This window comes from Nematostella vectensis, chromosome 1, assembly GCF_932526225.1.
Source record: "Nematostella vectensis chromosome 1, jaNemVect1.1, whole genome shotgun sequence".
NCBI lineage: Eukaryota > Metazoa > Cnidaria > Anthozoa > Actiniaria > Edwardsiidae > Nematostella > Nematostella vectensis.
In genome coordinates this window covers 12,584,537-12,604,082 of record NC_064034.1, presented here as the reverse complement: position 1 = coordinate 12,604,082, position 19,546 = coordinate 12,584,537, and the positions used below count along the sequence as shown (strand labels likewise).

At 43.1% G+C, this 19,546-nt stretch overlaps 2 protein-coding genes across 2 annotated transcripts; both read right to left on the bottom strand.

Moving 5' to 3' along the window:
• Positions 1-7,388: 7,388 nt before the first annotated feature.
• On the bottom strand, positions 7,389-16,070 carry LOC5517349 (lactadherin). The gene is made up of 7 exons (XM_048731643.1): positions 15,978-16,070; positions 13,119-13,454; positions 10,739-10,847; positions 10,078-10,397; positions 9,607-9,757; positions 8,637-8,962; positions 7,389-8,356 (listed from the first exon to the last, which is right to left on the bottom strand). The coding sequence occupies exons 1-7, from the start codon at positions 15,987-15,989 to the stop codon at positions 8,213-8,215; spliced, it is 1,398 nt and encodes a 465-aa protein (XP_048587600.1). The 5' UTR covers positions 15,990-16,070; the 3' UTR covers positions 7,389-8,212.
• Positions 16,071-16,331: 261 nt separating this feature from the next.
• On the bottom strand, positions 16,332-18,620 carry LOC5517358 (ganglioside GM2 activator). Its single transcript, XM_001637365.3, has 4 exons — positions 18,472-18,620; positions 17,737-17,944; positions 16,829-16,967; positions 16,332-16,547 (listed from the first exon to the last, which is right to left on the bottom strand). The coding sequence occupies exons 1-4, from the start codon at positions 18,554-18,556 to the stop codon at positions 16,458-16,460; spliced, it is 522 nt and encodes a 173-aa protein (XP_001637415.2). The 5' UTR covers positions 18,557-18,620; the 3' UTR covers positions 16,332-16,457.
• Positions 18,621-19,546: the final 926 nt, after the last annotated feature.

The window sequence follows — 19,546 nt, the reverse complement described above, 5'->3', positions numbered from 1 at the left end:
TGGAAACACGTCCTGATCTGGTTCTCTGCTCTGGTTTCGACTGCACATCAGAGACATCCGATGAGGCAAGGCTTGGAGGCCTTGCCGCGTGGTTCTCCACTACCGGTGGAGCTGTGTCTTCCATTTCGTCAGCTACCTGTGGGTCTTGCTCCTCAACCTCGGCTTGAAACAGCAGCTCTGGGGGTCCCGCAGTGGGAACCCCAAACAGGTCGAGGCCATCGCTGTCTTCAGCTGAGATGGAATCGTCCTGGGCCTCTTGTCTTATTGGTCTTGGGGGCACTTGAGGTAGTATTCTCCTACGTCTCTTGCCCCCCGGTGGCCGTCTGGGTCGGCTATTGTGATCTGGTGGCAAACCAACTGGTTGGTACGTCCTTTTAACTGGTAACAGCAAGTTCCGATGTAGAGTTCGGGCTCTACCACCCTGTTCTGGTCGCACAGTGTAGACTGGTAAGTCGGCTTGGCGCGCTTCGACTATGTGAACAGTCTCTTCCCAGCGGTCACTCAGCTTATGTTTTCCTCGGATACTCAAATTGCGAACCAAGACCCGATCTCCTGGTTGGAGGGCTACATCACGAGCGCGAACATCATATCTCTTTTTGTTTCAATCAGCCGCTGCATCTTTCTCCTTAGAAGCCAACTTGTAAGCATAGTCAAGCCTTGCACGCAAACTCTCAACGTAGGAAGACAAGAATTTCGTGGGTGCGATTTCCGATGCAACCCCCAATGTTACATCAATTGGTAGCTTCGGATGTCGGCCAAACATTAGAAAGTATGGTGAGTACTTTGTGGTCTGATGCCGTGTGCAATTATACGCATGCGCCATTGATGACACGTACTCCGGCCAACTCGACTTCTTATCCCCATCTAATGTTCCTAACATATCCAACAGGGTTCTATTAAAGCGCTCCGTCTGGGCGTTTCCCTGAGGATGATACGGGGTTGTTCTCGACTTGGTAATTCCTGCCAAAAGACATAAGTCGCGGATAACATTGGACTCAAAATCGCGACCCTGATCCGAGTGTAGACGCCTTGGAAACCCGTAATTAATGAGTATTTTCTCCCATAGAATCTTCGCTACAGTACCCGCCTTCTGATTACGAGTTGGGAATGCCCATGCAAACTTCGTAAACGAATCCGTAACGACCAGGATGTTTGACATACCCCCTCTCCCCTCCTCAAGAGAAAGGAAGTCCATCGCCAAGAGATTCATCGGCTCATTTGCTTGTAGCGAGAGCATGGGTGCTGGCGGTGGGTCCAGTGCTTTCCGAGCAATACAACGTTGACAATTTGATACATGCGCTTCGACATCTCTGGCCATGAAGGGCCAGTAAAACCGAGACTGAATCAGATCTTGAGTACGGTCTCGACCCAAATGTCCAACATCGTCATGCAAACCCTTAAGCACTTGGGCGTGAAACTTTGAGGGCAAAACCAGTTGTAAGGATGTTTCCCCATCAACCTCTCGGCGGCGTTTCAAGGTTACATCAATCACTACCAAGCGTTCGAATTCCTTTACTAATCTCGCTGCATTTGAGTTCAGCTTTCTTAGTTCGCGTCTTGTCGGGGGTAAACCACTAGTAACAAAAGGTAGCACTTTACTGATCACAGGTCTGCTTGCTGTAATCTCGGCCAGTCGTTCTCTGAAATAAATGGAGTAGAAGATGGGACAAAACGTTGATGTTCCTGGAAATCTACTGCAACAGCTTCTGGTCTGGCACCAACTTGCTCGGCAACCGGGATCCATTCAGGAGTGTCGTCAGTGTCTACAACTAGTGATTGGACTATAGCTTGAAATACTTCTTTGGGGCAGGTGCTCGCTTCTTCCGATGTCTGAAGGCGTTCAAGAAATGGCTTTAAGTAGTCTTCCTTATCCTCGGGGGTGGGTTTAGACCCCTCTCGTGGTATTCTTGACAGGCCGTCCGCATCACCATTTGACTTTCCTTGGCGATATGTTATGGTGATATCAAAGGGGGCTAGAGCTGAAAGCCAGCGGTGATCCGTAGGGGTCAGTTTCGCAGATGATACAAGGTAAGTTAATGGATTACTGTCCGTTAAGACATCACACTTTGCCCCATACAGATAGTCGCGGAACTTTTCTGCCACTGCCCATTTTAAAGCCAAGAACTCCCTTCTATAAGCAGAGTAGTTTCGTTCGGCAGGCGTTAGAGCTCTGCTGCCATACGAAATCACCCGCAACTTGTTATGCTTCTTCTGGTAGAGTGCAGCTCCACGACCTGATCCACTTGCGTCTATATGCAGAATAAAAGGTAACTCGAAGTCAGGGTAGCCAAGAATAGGAGAACTTGTCAAATGTGAAATCAATGTCTCGAATGCTGACTGGCATTCACTGGTCCAAGTAAACGAGGAAGGTGGCGAGGATTGTTTATGCTTCTTGGCTGGTCCTGTAATGAGTAACTGACGCAAAGGTTCTGCAACTTTTGAGAAGTTCTCGACAAACGCCCTTAAGTAGCTAGCAAAACCTAAGAAGGTTTGCAGTTCCTTTGTGTTCTTTGGTGGGTTCGACAACCATTCGTGTAACGGAGCTACCTTTTCAGGGTCAGGTTCGATTCCCTCTGCAGACACTACATGACCTAGACATCTAACACGTGTCTGAAAGAGTTTACATTTGGATGGTTTCAATTTTAGACCACACTTCATGAGTCGAGTCAAAACGTCCTCGAGACGTACCATCATTTCATCGAAATTCCTCGCAAAAACAATGACATCATCCATATAGACGACGCATGTATTATAATTGAGATCTCGCAGACAATGTTCCATCAGCCGTTGAAACGTGACCGGTGCATTTGTGAGTCCAAACGGCATTCGAGTAAACTCGAAAAGTCCGAACGGTGTTGTCATGGCGGTCTTTGGTTGATCTTTCTCGGAAATGCAAACTTGTAGATAGCCACTTTGTAGATCGAGAGTACAAAATAGCTTAGATCCCCTCAAGGACTGAAGGGTATCCACGACTCTGGGGATAGCATAGGAATCTTTGATCGTTTTACTGTTCAGTCTTCGGAAATCCACGCATACTTTTAAGGAGTTGTCTTTTTTGCGGACGAGAACTACTGGGGAAGCAAACGGACTTTTTGACTCTTTTATGACACCTGAGTTAAGCATATCATTAAGCGCATTTTTGAATTCCTCAGGTTGTCCAGGTGGAACACGCCTAGTTGTCTCTTTAAAAGGACCATCATCAGAAAGATTGATCTCATGTTCAATGACGCCGGTGTAGCCCAGATCTTGCGCATCTTTAGCGAAAGCTCCTTGCATGCGATTCAACATGATATTTACTCTCTTCTTTTGGTCAGAGTTCAGTTGGACGCCACTTAAATCAAACAGCCCGTGAAAACTACTTTTATCAATGTCCCCAATACTACCCCTATCAGGTTCGATGATTGGTTCGTGTAAAGCAGAAGTTAATGAAATGCACGCTAATTTCGTTCTCCCTTTGATAACAGCCGGCTCATCAGATATGTTCGTGACTTCGACTGGGATTTTACATTTCCCACCATTTCCGCGAAGCGAGATAAGACTAGTTGTAACAGTAAGATCTGGATGAAGCTTATTATCTCCGGCAGTCTCTAAGATAGCCAAACTGTCCCCTCCAGGGTAGGACTGGGTTAAACCCCATAACACCGTACGCTGATGGGCACCAATAACAATATCATGACGGAGCGTGGATTTAACTTTTCCGTTGCTTTGCTTAGTATTGAAATGTTCCCTTTTGTGGAGCGATGCATAAGCCCTTCTCCATGCAGACGAGATTTGTACCCTTTGAACAAACTGAACTCCATGCTTTTCCTTACATCGTACATGGAATGCCTTTGCAATGTTCGTTCCAATAACTGCGGGTACGCGCTTGTTGTGATCATTGTCTGGTACCACCAATAATAAAGCACATTCCTCCAAATGAACACCTGTCTCTTCTTCCGGAAAGGAAACTTCAACCTCGATATATCCTATGTATGGGACTTGCTCCCCCCCAGCCCCAACGAGTTTGATCAAATTGTCAACAGAGTTCAACGGACAGTTCTTTAAATGTTTCTTATAAAATGATTGGGATATAGATGAAATTTGACTCCCAGTGTCCAAAAGTGCCAGACATGGACTCCCATTAACAAATGTAATACACTTATTTGCATCACCAATCAAAGACTTTAAAACGGTTATCATGTGGGGCTGGTAGTTTACTGCCTTTGGTTGCCCCTCCACAAAAGTCACCTTCCTGTTTCCCGAATATGGAATGTTTGTACAATTTCTCTGTATGTGACCGGGTTCCCCACAGCGATAACATGCCGGTAAATATTCACGGGGTACCTGTGGTGACTCTGGCACAGGAGACTGGGGGGAGGACCCACTCAATGTTCTCGTCCTAGGCAAGGCAGAGCCCTGTGGTGAAAACATCTGGCTGGAATGTTGAGAGGGCCAGTACTGGTAAGATTGCTGATACTGATATGGGTGTGGTTGCCCCAAATGAAAGCCTTGGGCTCCCTGTGGTTGGGGATAAAAGAATGAATAATTGGGTGGTGTTGTTTGGTAAACCTGGCTTTTCATGCCTGAGGTGAACTTGGGCTGGGACTGTTCAAAGTGGGACCCCTGTGGTTTCATAATATCCCTCACCTCCCTGGTCACTGCGGCAACAATTTCGGGGAGCCATGCGGGAGCCTGATTTTTTGCAGCAGAAGTCTGAGCTTGTTTACAACTGGCGCTGGTATGTGTGGGATGGCTAACTCTGTACTCCCTTTCCCCATAACGGGCAGCCTCAATCAATTCGCTAAATGACTTACATTGATCTTTCTTATGTCTCGCTTTGTCCCTTATTCCGAACAACAGACCCTCCCAAAATATTAAGCTTAGGTGTTTGCTTAGGGCGTCATCGTCCTTTAACAGTTCTGCCCCTTGTTCCTTGGCTTTACGTGATTGGGTATCAAGTCGGGATGCGAACGCCGATACTTCTTCATGCTCCCCTTGCTTGAACTTATAAGCTTGTGAAATTATAGTTCGTCCCCATGCACGGAACCATTATCCCCATAAAATTGGTCTAGGCTGTCTAGAATCGAATCTAGTGTTGCCTCAGGCCCAAAACCCACTATTTTGTTCTTTGCCTCTCCTTGAAGAGATTTCCTTACCTGCTCGGCTATTAATTCATTGGAATATATGGCCTCCTTTCGTGAAGTTTCAACTTCGTACCTCCATACTCGGTACGACACCCCTTTATCGGTCTGCACAAAGCCAAAGAACTGTGAGAACTGTGGTTTCGAAAAATATTGCATCGTGGTGGTAGGTGCAACAGTTTTTGGTTCTTCCTTGATTGTTATCACCTTTGAGCCCGTTACTTTGGCTTTGCACGAGTGGGCTAGAAATGCCTCAATTTTTACAAACTCCCCTTTCCATAACTCTAAACCACAGTTATACTTAGCTGTATACTTCTCTACCAGGGATTCGATAGTGATTTCTTCGGTCTCTGCCCCAAGGAGACTTACAACTCGATCGCGCTCGATTTTTTCTTCTTCGGTAATCTCCATAATTTAACTCCACGAGCCCCACGTTGGGCGCCAAAATGTAGCAGGGTATATCGGGGACTATTTCCAAAGGTTTCCGAGCGGAGAAAGACTACTTTAACACACAATTTCGACGAGATTTTGCGCTGTGTAATTATCAACACGCTCGATCGCCATTACATAACTGAACATGTCCTGAAAAAAAGTGCCTGACTCCGGTCCAGGACGAAGCGCGAGCGCGCTACATGAACGCCTAGGACTTTTCTTAACAAGTGACCGGAAATCACGCTCTGACACATACTTGACCCTGTGGATCCCCCCAGAAAGTAATACTTGACCCTGTAGATCCCCCAGCGAGTAATACTAGACCCTGTAGATCCCCCCAAAGAGTAATACTTGACCCTGTAGATCCCCCCAGCAAATAATACTTGACCCTGTAGATCCCCCCAGAGAGTAATACTTGACACTGTAGATCCCCCAGCGAGTAATACTTGACCCTGTAGACCCTGTAGATCCCCCCAAAGAGTAATACTTGACCCTGTAGATCCCCCTAGAGAGTAATACTTGACCCTGTAGATCCCCCAGCGAGTAATACTTGACCCTGTAGATCCCCCCAGCGAGTAATACTTGACCCTGTAGATCCCCCCAGATAGTAATACTTGACCCTGTAGATCCCCCCAGAGAGTAATACTTGACCCTGTAGATCCCCCAGCGAGTAATACTTGACCCTGTAGATCCCCCCCAGAGAGTAATACTTGACCATGTAGATCCCCCCAGAGAGTAATACTTGACCCTGTAGATCCCCCAGTGAGTAATACTTGACCCTGTAGATCCCCCCAGAGAGTAATACTTGACCCTGTGGATCCCCCAGCGAGTAATACTTGACCCTGTAGATCCCCCGAGAGAGTAATACTTGACCCTGTAGATCCCCCCAAAGAGTAATACTTGACCCTGTAGATCCCCCCCAGAGAGTAATACTAGACCCTGTAGATCCCCCAAGAGAGTAATACTTGACCCTGTAGATCCCCCAAAAGAGTGATACTTGACCCTGTAGATCCCCCCAGCGAGTAATACTTGACCCTGTAGATCCCCCAGAGAGTAATACTTGACCCTGTAGATCCCCCCAAAGAGTAATACTTGACCCTGTAGATCCCCCCAGCGAGTAATACTTGACACTGTAGATCCCCCAGAGAGCAATACTTGACCCTGTAGATCCCCCAGAGAGTAATACTTTACCCTGTAGATCCCCCCAGCGAGTAATACTTGACCCTGTAGATCCCCCAGAGAGTAATACTTGACCCTGTAGATCCCCCCAGAGAGTAATACTTGACCCTGTAGATCCCCCCAGAGAGTAATACTTCACCCTGTAGATCTCCCCAGAGAGTAATACTTCACCCTGTAGATCCCCCCAGAGAGTAATACTTGACCCTGTAGATCCCCCCAGAGAGTAATACTTGACCCTGTAGATCCCCCCAGAGAGTAATACTTGACCCTGTAGATCCCCCCAGAGAGTAATACTTGACCCTGTAGATCCCCCCAGAGAGTAATACTTGACCCTGTAGATCCCCCAGTGAGTAATACTTGACCCTGTAGATCCCCCAGAGAGTAATACTTGACCCTGTAGATCCTCCACCCCCCCCAGAGAGTAATACTTGAACCTGTAGATCCCCCCAGAGAGTAATACTTGGCCCTGTAGATCTCCCCCCCCCCCCCCCGAGGATTTATACCCGAGCCTATGGATCTCTGACAATTTTCCTGTTCCTGTGGACTTCCCATGAGCACCTCAGGGTCATGGCCCTGAACCTGTTGGTTCTCGAGGAAAGTATTTAACCAACAAAACTATCGATTCCTCTTGAGAGTAAAATATGTACAGAAATAAACTGTTCTCTCCTAGATTCTTTATTTGCTCACATTCATCCTTATACAATTGTTTTCTTTCAAAGCATAAGTGATCAAACAAGAAAGTGAGCAGGAGCAGCCAGGCACTAGGCTCTGATTGTCTTTTTACTAAGAAAAGACAACTATCCCTCTAGCTTACTCTCTAGCTCTTGACATTCTTTCCGGAGAGTGTCAAATGATAATCTGATATGATATGCGCATTTCTAGGAACATAACCTTACAGAGTTCGACTGTAGAGAGTAGTACTAGATGCAGTGCCATAGCAGGCCTCGAAATATTGGAGGGGCACTACAGAAACATTAAGAAAATAGTTGGGGGGCACAGCCACGCCCCTACTTGGTCATTTCCTAATTTTTATAAATATGGGGGCCCCCAGTGCCCCCACCCCCTGCTACGGCCCTGAGATGGGAGTATTCGATTTTTTTTTTAAACTTTCTCTTGAGAAAATAGCATTTTAGTAAAATTCGCCGTTGATTTTTAACGCAGTGAAAATTTGGTTCCGTGCCACATAATTTCAAAAACTGACACATAGGCATGCGTATACGCACCAGGCTTCTAACATTTTACGAAAGCTGTGCACGCTCATACTCAAAAGTAAATTATTTGGAGCCTCCTTAGATAGCTTACCCGATTCAATTCCATTTTAAGTAGTATATCGTAGCTTATCAACTGTATTAGAATAATTGTACTACCACTACATACAAGCTTCTAGTATGATACATGTTAGTGAGGTGCTAATTCGAGTAAATTCGATATTCACTCACATTGCTATATAAACTTCTAGTGTGACACATGTTCAACAATATTCACACATCGCAGCCATAGAACTCCAGTCGGAAGGAGCAGCACTGGTAACATTCCTTGGTCGTTACTTTGAAAAAACGTCCGATCACTGGAGGGGTAAAGGTTGTGTTGACCGTAGCGATGCTGTGGACATTCCCAGGGAAGAGCTGGAAAAAAAAATGATCAATCCAAGTTACTGATCAATTAAGAACGCCGGGAGGGGGTTTTAGAGATAATAGGCACAAAGAAGTCCGCTCTCTTTATTAAGACGCAAAAATAGAAGGGCTTTAATTGGGACCTTTGGGGCCTAAACTTTGCTCCGTATGGAAAGCATATTATATATATGTGAAAAGCGTTCTCTGTTTTGTTGTTGTTGTGCGCCATATGCTAAAAATAAAAAAGGGGGAAACCAGGAAAATTAGTGAAAGATTAGTGCATGCCAAATACCTTGGGACTTCCACTAGTAGTGTTCTTAACAAATGTCCAGACTTCATCGTCATGAGAAGTGGAAACCCAGAACCTTTTCGTGCGTTCAACTGCATGGGCGTTACCGTATCCCTGCATCGCAAAGGCAATGATGACCTTGTCCCTCAGGAAATCCACTTTGAACCATCCACCGTCATCGTTATCGATGTGAAGCTGCGCTCCCTGAGGCCAGACCACTTTGTTGAGGCGCGCATTGTCGCCACCATACACCGGATTGTTGTCATAGTATGTAGACTGCGATAATTGCGCCGCTTTGACCCTTCTGTTCTCCATACCAAGGGCATGTCCTGTGTAAGAAAGCCGCGATATCTTAGGTTGCACTTCCTCAGAGGACCGGGGCTCGCAGTTTGGAATATTTTAGAGATGTGGGAAACTGGCACTCTATATTGTGGAATGCCAATCTCTCCAGGTAATGCCACTACCTCAAAGGTCCCGTCTCTCACCACAAATCATTGACCTGTATTTCGAGATAAAAGGGCCGCTGGAGGACGCTGGCCCATTTTACCACTTTCTGTAACAATTACCCACTAGCTCACACTCATGATGGTAAATTGCGTGGAGTGTTCTGTTCATACGGTATGTTCGTTCACCCTGAATTCAAATAAATTCGAATAAATTGTAGCCATCTCCAGATACAATATTGTCATCTTGTCTGCTTCATGGTGGGTTCTGTTTCTTTTTATCGGTATATACATGTATGGGGAGTAAATGAAAATAAAATGTGTCGTAAACGCCATGCCATCGAGGGAGGATTCAAGTTTTTTTGCCTTTCTGACCAAAATCCCAGGAAGTGACCAAAACTTAACAAGAGATCTATTGGAGCTGACCATTCATGACACATACACCCATCTACGCCCCCTCCCCTCCCTCCACAACATTCGTTTGTTCCTCTGCGAATTTCTGGATGCGCACCTATGCAACCAAGACTTACCTAACTTGCAGATGTCACAGCCGTAGAATTCCAGACGGAACGAACAGTATGATACGCAAGTCTTAGTGGTGATACGGAAGTAGCGTCCTACTACAGGAGGTGAAAAGGTCGTCTTCACGATTCCAACGTTGTCCGTGTTCCCAGGAAAAATCTATAGACAAATCCAAGCAGACGTTTTACTCTTAGACCATTGTTTCTATGGGTACTCTATGGAAGCTCTACACTCACCATGGTCCTAAGATACATAAGTTCAAATCTAAAAATAGCCAGCAGTTTAAAAAGGCTCTTAAAGTCAATGATACAGTTGTACACTCACTTGCATACTCGAAAACCAAGGGCGTCGTCTTCACCGTAAGGAGGCGCGATAACGAGGCGGAAAAAGGCAACGCCTTGTTTCTACCCGTTCTCACGCCTGGTTTTACTGACAACAACGCCTTGTGTTCCCAAGGATGACTCGCTTGCTTAACTTACATTTACTGACTTATCCATGGCCTTCACAAATGTCCAGGTATCATTGTCATGGGACGTGGAAATCATGAAGGACGTTACGCGCGAATTGCCACCAACGTTTCCATATCCCTGCATTGCAAACGCACTGATGACCTTTGTAACTAGAAAGTCCACCAAGAACCACCCACCATCCGTGTCCGACTGCATTAGCTGAGCACCTTGAGGTACCTCGACCCTGTTAAGTCGAGCGTACTTCGGATCTTGTTGAAATGAAGATTGTGACAGCTGCGAATCTTTGATTCTTCCGTCCTCCATGCCAAGGGCTGGTCCTGTACAATGCTCTGCAGATCAAGTGCATATTCGAAAGTGACTACGGTTTCTTAGTGGCTCTTCACAAGATTATTCTTTAGCACTAAACAAGGCCGTAGCAGGGGGTAAAACATTGACACCGTTTCTGACACCATTTAGCGGCCAAAGAAAAAAGCGGACTATCAAACATGGTATGCAATGTCTTAATAAGGCAGAGACCGAGCGAAAAAGCAACGAAACTTTTAGTATGAATGTGCACTATATCCTCCCACAACCATTAAAAGGAAATGACCAGTAGGGTAGATGACAGACGCTCTTATGATCTTTTACCAACACTTCTTTTATTTTCACCCTACACAGTCATTCTACATACCACACACAGGTCCTGTGTAGTTTTCTCTGCAGTCACACCGGTATGATCCCTCACCGTAATGGGGCCGGCAGAAGTCGCCATCGCGGCACGGGTGGCGATCACACTCTGACTGAAATAAAAATTATACAATGCTAAAAACTTTGTGTCTCTTCCAAGCAGTTATCTGCTTGCGGACATTGTCTGCAAGCGGACATTGTTATGCCAATTGTGATGTCGCTTTGACATGATGCTAAGCGGTTGTTTACAAAAGGTTAAACACAAGAAATGTCAAGTTTCCTCAAATTTTGGTTCTCTATGAGTGCTGTTCTTCTTTGTTTACGTTTCTTTGAGCTTCTCACGCGTCTCAAATCTCTCAGGGAGAGTTGTTTTCTTTACTTAAGTGTTTCTGCGACGAACTTCTAATAAGGGAAAGGTCATTATTTATAGGGAGAGGGCTGCTAAGTTGAACTTTTTTCTTGTTAAAAAATGTCGACCCTCCCCCAATCTAAAGAACGAAAATGGTGACCCTCCCCTAATCTAAAGCACAAAAATGTCGACCCTCCCCCAATCTAAAGAACGAAAATGGTGACCCTCCCCTAATCTAAAGCACAAAAATGGTGACCCTCCCCCAATCTAAGCACAAAAATGGTGACCCTCCCCAAGCACAAAAATGGTGACCCTCCCCAAGCACAAAAATGGTGACCCTCCCCTAATCTAAAGCACAAAAATGGTGACCCTCCCCCAATCTAAACACAAAAATGGTGACCCTCCCCAAGCACAAAAATGGTGACCCTCCCCAAGCACAAAAATGGTGACCCTCCCCCAATCTAAGCACAAAAATGGTGACCCTTTCCCAATCTAAGCACAAAAATGGTGACCCTCCCCCAATCTAAACACAAAAATGGTGACCCTCCCCAAGCACAAAAATGGTGACCCTCCCCCAATCTAAGCACAAAAATGGTGACCCTCCCCAAGCACACAAATGGTGACCCTCCCCCAATCTAAGCACAAAAATGGTGACCCTCCCCCAATCTAAGCACAAAAATGGTGACCCTCCCCAAGCACAAAAATGATGAACCTCCCCAAGCACAAAAATGGTGACCCTCCCCCAATCTAAGCACAAAAATGGTGACCCTCCCCCAATCTAAGCACAAAAATGGTGACCTTCCCCCAATCTAAGCACAAAAATGGTGACCCTCCCCCAATCTAAAGCACAAAAATGTCGACCCTCCTCCAAAAAGACGATAAAAAATGGTGACCCTCCCCCAGAACAGAAAAAAAAGCGTATTGGTTAGTATATTGAAATTATAGTTTAGTTGTATGATGCTCTACGTACTGCACGTTCAGGAGCACAAGAAGTTTATATAACCGTATCGGAGAGCAGAGCCCAAAAATGTAATAAACGCCCGCAAATGTAATAAACCCACAATTGCAACTTAAGAAATTGCCCACAAATGTAGTTAACACAGTTAAAATCTGTGCAGTACAAACAAAGAAATTGGGTTGGGCCTTTTGCCAAGAAAACAAAATATGCTTTATATTTTTTTAACCGGAATATGACCTGAGTGCCACTGTTTCAAATTATTAAAATTGTGGGGAGACAAACACAGCCCCCTCCCCCTCCCCCCGCATGCCAAATTGTTGTGTGCATGGGGGGACACTGACTTAGGGATTAAACGGTTAGTAGCTCAGACAATCAGAATGGATGATTTATGAAGAAGTGAGTTTTTCTAAGCCCATATTCAGGTGTGTAAATAATATTGTATAGGGGGGTCTGGGGGCATGCTCCCTCATGAAATTCCCAAATGAAATCTTATTTACATATCTTTACATATCACCAATCTGAAAAGTTAGTAAGGGGAGACTTTGACATGAATTGATAAAATTTGCAGATTCAGTGATTAAATAAAACCAAAACTGCAAAAGATAAAAAAGGGAGAAGCCACACTTTAGGGGATAATAGTTTACAACGCTAGCGAAACGAAAGTCATGAAAGTGCAAGCAGAAGGCGCATCACATTCATTTATCTATTTTGTAGGGTGTCTGAAAAAAAAAGAAGAAATTCCAGACTTTTAGGAGGCTGGTAAATTGAACAGAATATCTGTTTTAAATATAAAGCCCTCCCTAAACCATGTTTCAAAGTTTCAGGCCCTACCGAAATTAACATAAAAAAAATCGCAACCCTCCCCCAAACGTAGCAGCCCCCTATAAAACAATGACCCTTCCCTAACTTCAAAGTTGCCCATCGGTCTTCTGTGGGAGGGGTGTGTCGAAAACAAGAGAAGTGTGTTACTAACACGGAAATCACAATAAAGATTTGGAGACTTAAATTCTTTTTAGGGATAGACAACCCTTGCCTCCTCCTCACCCACGAGGGGTGCTCTTTCCGAACGCGTCTTACCGTCACATAAAAGTGATCGTAGTCGGTGGATGTCTTGAGCGCAGAATGGTCCTGAAACTTGTTTGTACCAATCAGCTCGCACAATGAGTCGCCATGTCGACGATTGACCGACTGACAGGCCTTATCTCTTAGACATTCAAGCACACAATCGATTGCATCAGAATTTGATATCTTGCGTTTGGGGGGAACATCGAGCTTAGTAGCGACCAATGTCTTGAATAAGGCCTCAGTGAACATTTCATTATCGCGGAAAATGGTGTCGGCAGACGTCCCTGACGGCGATAGAAGCAGGACGGAAAGCATAGCCAGTGTTTGCAACTGGATTATTTTTGGCAACTGGTGAAAAAGAATCAATTACTGCAATTACACTGTATTGAAAATCACACGACAAAATAGTGTTTAAGGTAGCAGCTAAGGCTTTTTGCTGATCTTAACGGGGGGGGGGGGGGGGGGTGAACAGGTTCGCGGATCGGCGAATTCGGCCCCGAAATGCTCACGGATTACGGATTTTGAAGATTATTTCAGCGGATTGGCGGATTTTAGAAATACAGCGGATCACGGATCTGTTGACAATTTGGGCACGGATTTCGGATTTTGACTGCTTTGACGGTCGAATTTCGGATTTTAAATGAATTTCAATCGATGCTATTGTTTATCTGTCAAACCATGCGGATCTAAAAATATCTGCGGATCCACGGATTTGCCCCGAAAATAATGCGGATCGGCGGATTTATTCACCACCCCCCCCCCTCCTTAACCTTAGTCGAACTGACATTTGCTTCTTTTGTGTTTCGTGAAATTTTCACTATTGTAAAAACCATGTTTAACAACAGTGTCGCATACTTGACGAGTACAGAAAAAAACAAAGGCTCTGTGAGCTAGCTCGTGAATGCAGATGTAACTTCCTAGTTATTTTCTCATTAAATATTTAAAACCGAGTTGTTTTTGTTTGCTACGACGGACGGTCACCCGGACAACTGTTCACCTTATATTCCGGAACCTCGTGAAACTATGGCGCGCCGTTAGTTTCAAAATTAACAACACCCTCTGTGTGAGATAAAACAACTGCCCCCTGTAGTTCGAAGTTCGTCGCCCTCTTATAAAAACTTCCCCCGCTCTTTCAAAGTTTGTAGCCCTCTTATAAAAACTGCCCCCGCTACTTCAAAGTTTGTAGCCCTCTTCTAAAAACTTCGCCCGCTACTTCAAAGTTTGTCGCCCTCTTCTAAAAACTTCGCCCGCTAGTTTGAATCGTCGCCCTTTCTTTGAAACTGCACACCCGCTGTTTCAAACTCAGTCAAGTGATTCTTCAAAACAATCACTACAGCTACCCCAAGCTCAAAGTTGTGTCGCCCTCTTATAAGAATTGCCCCGCTAGTTCAACGTTCGTCGCCCTCTTATAAAAGCTGCCCCCGCTACTTCAAAGTTTGTCGCGACAAACTTTGGCCCTCTTATAAAAACTTCCCCCGTCCATCGAGCGTCGGCCCATCGAGCTATCACGAATATTTTCAAATTCAAAAGAAAGATTCTCGCCGCCCAAACGGCTAAATGGGGACAAAAAGGCGATCAAAAGGTATGGTTGGAAGGATAAATATGTGTGCTATGATTCTGCGAGGTTTATTTTGCCGTGCGAGTCTGGATTTCGAAAGGATCGGTGGATTTGTTGAGCACTTTGGAATTTGTTGGTTGTCGGAGTTTGCAACCTTGTCTATTTTATATACAGAAGGCGACGGGAAAAATCCGCAGCTGCTAAAACAGCTTAAAATAGCAAATTATGGCGGGTTTGACGTCAAGCTACTGTTTTATTTTCAAATCAGCATATCTATTTCAACGAGATTTGTTCGCTTATACAAACTCTGTACGCTCATACAAACTCTGTAATTAACATACACTCGCCGTGAGCCTGGGCTACCTGTGCTGTTAATGGTACGTTAGGTATTTCATATTTCAAACAAAATATTGCCGCCAACTAGAATATTAAAGAGTTGTCTATTTCTACTTTTTTTTTGTTGGTTTCATGAACCTTCCGTAATAAGTTGGTTTCCTGTTTGTAATCTCGACCGCATTAAATATTGAAAACGATACAGACAAAGCTATTAGGGGGGAACTCAAGGGTGGGAATTTTCTCACGGAAGTTCTTGAATTTTCGACCTGAAATACAAATATTTTGCTTATGTAAGCCGGGACCTGATGATTCTCGATGAATCAATGTAAAAATTCAACCCGCTACTGTATACTGTATAAGAATAACTCCGATGAAAAGGAATAAAAAGAGAATTAAACAAATGCGATAAATAACAATAACTTGATTTAAAACACATATATCGTATAACAAAAACATTATTTGTTAACATTTAAATGAATAAATAAATGGCTGCCTAGATAGCATCGATAGTTAATAGTTGCACTTTCTTCAATCCAGCTTCAATTGAGTTTAGCAGACAAATTTCTTTATTAGTGAGCAAACGCAAAATGCAAAATTAATTCCAGGATCGTTTTTTCTAAGAAGATAATAATACAGTCTTTCGTATATATATAACATTATACCATATAATACATATAAATAACGATTATATGATAGCAGTGCGATTATATACTGTATCCACCTGTTCATGCAAGCACAGGAATGGAAAACGCTAAAATACCGTTATGCTATCAACAACGCTTTAACAGCATCAGCGAATTCGAAACTGGTTAACATCAAGATATTACGTGTTTTGTGATGGAATAAAGGCAAAGCACGACGAAAAACTTTAAAAATTCACTTATAACAAAAATACATAAAAGCTGGAAAAGTTGTTCTTATTTACACAAGGAAAACTAAAACCCGCCTTGATTTATGGAGGAAAATTAGAGACTTACTTGTATACCCATGATGTTAGTCTTCTTTACTAGTTTACTTGCGAATTACTGGTAGTCTGAAGTTTGGCAAGCTTGTGTTAATTTATCTTAGAGCACTGGGTGTTAATCAATTTATAACTAGACAATTGGATTTCAATTTCTTAGATTCCCTGTTGGGAAAAGCCATGGTAACAACAGTGTATTCTGTGGCAAAGTCGGCAACCAGTGTTTGGTGCATTCCTGCATATGTAAATATAGATGTATATATCATTTCTTTTTTGGATTTATTCCCCATCCGTGTATACGTGCTAAATAAATAGACTATTAAGTATAATAATTTTGTGGGACATACATTACGACACACGACGCAATTTATATATTTTCTTCAACTTTATTTGATTCCTTTATCATACATGCAAACTACATTATACATATATAGCATTACAAGTAGAAAAAAAGTCTGATGTTTGATAATTGAAGTTTTGCTAATTTGATGTAGATCTATGATGTCGCCGTTACTTCCACTTCAGCGCAAGCCAACAATTCGTCAGTCCGTTGGTCAAAAACCTCAGCTTTAATTGAATACAGTCCCTAGAACAAAACGCATCAGATCATTAGCTGAGCTTTAAATGAAACAGTCCCTAGAACAATAAGCATCAGATCGTCAGCTTAGCTTTAAATGAAACAGTCCCTAGAACAATAAGCATCGTATCATTAGCTCAGCTCTAAAACACTTGCAGTGACGCAAATAGCTACTGAGCAATGGCGGAAGGAAATTATATTATAACTTTTTACTATTTCTTTTGTGGAGGGAGAGAAAAAAGGGGGGAGGGGAGGGATGAGGGAGACACATTCCCCTCCTGCGTACTTACATTCGTTAGAAAAGAAGGAATGCTGAGGTGAGGAATCGTCATTCTGCGCTCTTTAAGCTCGTAGGTCCCCTTGGGGGGAGGGCACGAGGGGACCTTAAGGAATGGTAGCATCTGCTCACACTTTAAGTCTGTGTATTCACTGAAAGGAAGAGCCAGAACCACCAGACAATTGTGTGATTACGTTATTACACATGAGTGTAGAAAGGGAGGGAGTCAAGTTGGGGGTGGGGAGGCGGTCTTATATATGGAGGAGTTTAACTTTGTGACTTCTTGCATAAAAAAACTCTTTCAGGAATTGGGATTGATTCCTTGAAACGCATGCAGGTGTCAATGTTAGACCCCATGCCAACAAAGAAAACAATTTCGTCAGAATTATGGGGTTGAGCCGAAATAAAAACGTGAATCGGCGTTTAGCGAAACATATTTTTGAATGTATGAATGGAAGAAATGTGAAGTTTCATCACACAGTGACGTTACCTAATCCCCCTAAAATAACAAGAAGGGAAATGCAATGGGAGGCCGTAAAGAGACACCGGAATGGGTGTCAGAAAATAATTTGGCTGATGATCCTAAAATTCACCACCTAACCAAATCTGATAACTAATAACTATATTTTTGATGTCCGGTATCCATTAAATCGTGTGCTCTGACTGGCTCTAGTAAAGTCTGGTATCCTACGATCCGGACCTCGGATTTGTAAAAAAAAATATATTTTTTGGGAAAAAAAAAATCAAGCAAAGTGTTGGTTGATTACCAGTTGGCAAATAAAATAATAACGACTGATCAAGCACTTTTCTTTTTTCTGCTACGAAAACCTCACTCTGCTTTTCTGCGGTAAGGAACTTTGTGGAAAGCCCGCAAACTACAGGTATCCCGTCACGACTTCCAGGGATCGTCTCATCACTCACCACGTTCCAAATGAGCCGTAGCAGCCTAAGGTCATGGCGTACCAATACCCAGGGTTCTTTACCACCTCTGTCTTCAGTTTATACGTAGATCCGACCTTTCCCTTCACCTCGACACTCCCGGAAAACCTGACTTCCTTCCCTTGCTCCACAATAATGGGGTTAGGCTTCAAACGCAAGGTTGTCACTTTTACTGGACTTTCTTTTTCTCCTTAAATTATCAAAGTAAACAGAACATCACAAAAGTACCCATAATAAGAGATTTTAACAGATATAATGGTCAGGACTTTTGTGAATGAGAAATACCGATCAATTTTTGGTGGTACATTTAATTTTATTTTCCTTTTTGAGTTTTTGTTACTCCTTGTTCCCTTAAGAAACGCTTGACCCTCGGATCTATTCTTTTACAGAATGGAGAGAATGAATCGACTTGCACAAGTCATCCTGTAAGAGAGCGTCCATTTCGGTCGACTGACTTGTGACTTGGAAAAGCTATTGAAGCGGTATTTTGATTTAAATTGAACTGAAAGGAATGCAGTTTAAAACTTTGTTTTAGATTGTTATTTCGAGATCTCTTCACATAATTTGTTTTCACAATATTGAATAAAAAAAATCAAATTTGTCTATGACTTTCTAAAAACCCCGGAAAGAGTTTCGAGTTCATTCGAGTCATTTCCGAGTTTGTGCTATTTCAAACGGATCCTCTACTAAACTTCCGAATAATGAAACAAGTATTACCGCAGTTTGTCCACTTGAGGGCCGAACCCTGCCAACACGATACAGCCACCACGAGCACAAGCGAGCAAAAAGACACCAACGACATCTTGACTTATCAAAGCTGATGACATTCGCCTTGATGAAGGCAATTTATAAGAGAATAAAGTAGTTACCTTTTCTTATAGGAATTCCCCACTTGATAACCATTCAAAGCGAGCGAATATTTGACAGGTCTCACACCACCTGTTTGATGAAAATCTTAAAATGCAATTTTCCATTTCAAAAGCTTTTTTTTTAGATAAGCAGTTAAATTCCGGTGTTTCGTAAAAAAGCGGGCGCGGTCCGAGACAGAAGAGACCTAAGTTAGTAATAAGCGAACAAATAATGATTTGATAATGTAGAGACTTATTATGTGTGGTTCTAATTGCCTCGGTCATGTTTGCGTTTTTCTCAATTTCAACAAAGCGGAAAATATTTACAAAATACCTTGCCTGTGAATGCTTTTCATAGCTTAATTAATCGAAATTTTCACCTTGATATCGTTTCGCAATGTTTATTTGTTAAAAAAAAATGATAAGCTTTTTTCCGTTTAATAACAGAATGAACGTATGCCCCAAATTGCGCACTCTCTTGAGAAAGCCCACAAAGATTCAAGACTTTTGGGGGGGGGGGGGTAAAATTCTACATTATGTTAAGTGGTAAAATGCCATTTACAAATCAGTCATACAGGGACAAATTAATGCACAATACAGGCCCTTAGCCAGAATTTTAAGCTGGGCTTCTCTTCACAATGCAAAATTAAACGCACTTTATGTATTTTGTTGTATCCGACCCGAATGATGGATTAGTGGACCAATTCAACTTAGACAAAATTGATATAAAAATTTATAAAGTTGATAATCAAAATTCGGGTGAGCCTTATTGATAAAAAATGATAATCAAAATTCTAATTGAGAGACATTGGTTACTAATCTACTTTATAAAAATTGATAATCGAGTCAACTCGATTTGATAAAGGGAAAAAAAAATGAGTGAGTTTCAATTGTTATCGACTGCTGATGATAGTTGAAAACCATCAAGTAAATTGATATAAATT

Bases quoted from the DNA above. Each gene is read 5' to 3' on its own strand.
- LOC5517349 (XM_048731643.1), bottom strand. The intron at 10,848-13,118 runs GTAAGACGCGTT...TTTTTATTTCAG, and splicing joins ACGATCACTTTTATGTGACG to TCAGAGTGTGATCGCCACCC. The intron at 8,963-9,606 runs GTAAGTCTTGGT...TTTCTTACACAG, and splicing joins CTGTGACATCTGCAAGTTAG to GACATGCCCTTGGTATGGAG.
- LOC5517358 (XM_001637365.3), bottom strand. From the start codon at position 18,556: ATGTCGTTGGTGTCTTTTTGCTCGCTTGTGCTCGTGGTGGCTGTATCG. The intron at 16,968-17,736 runs GTGAGTGATGAG...TCTTCCTTTCAG, and splicing joins TACGGCTCATTTGGAACGTG to TGAATACACAGACTTAAAGT. The intron at 16,548-16,828 runs GTAAGTACGCAG...GTTTTGTTCTAG, and splicing joins TTCCTTCTTTTCTAACGAAT to GGACTGTATTCAATTAAAGC.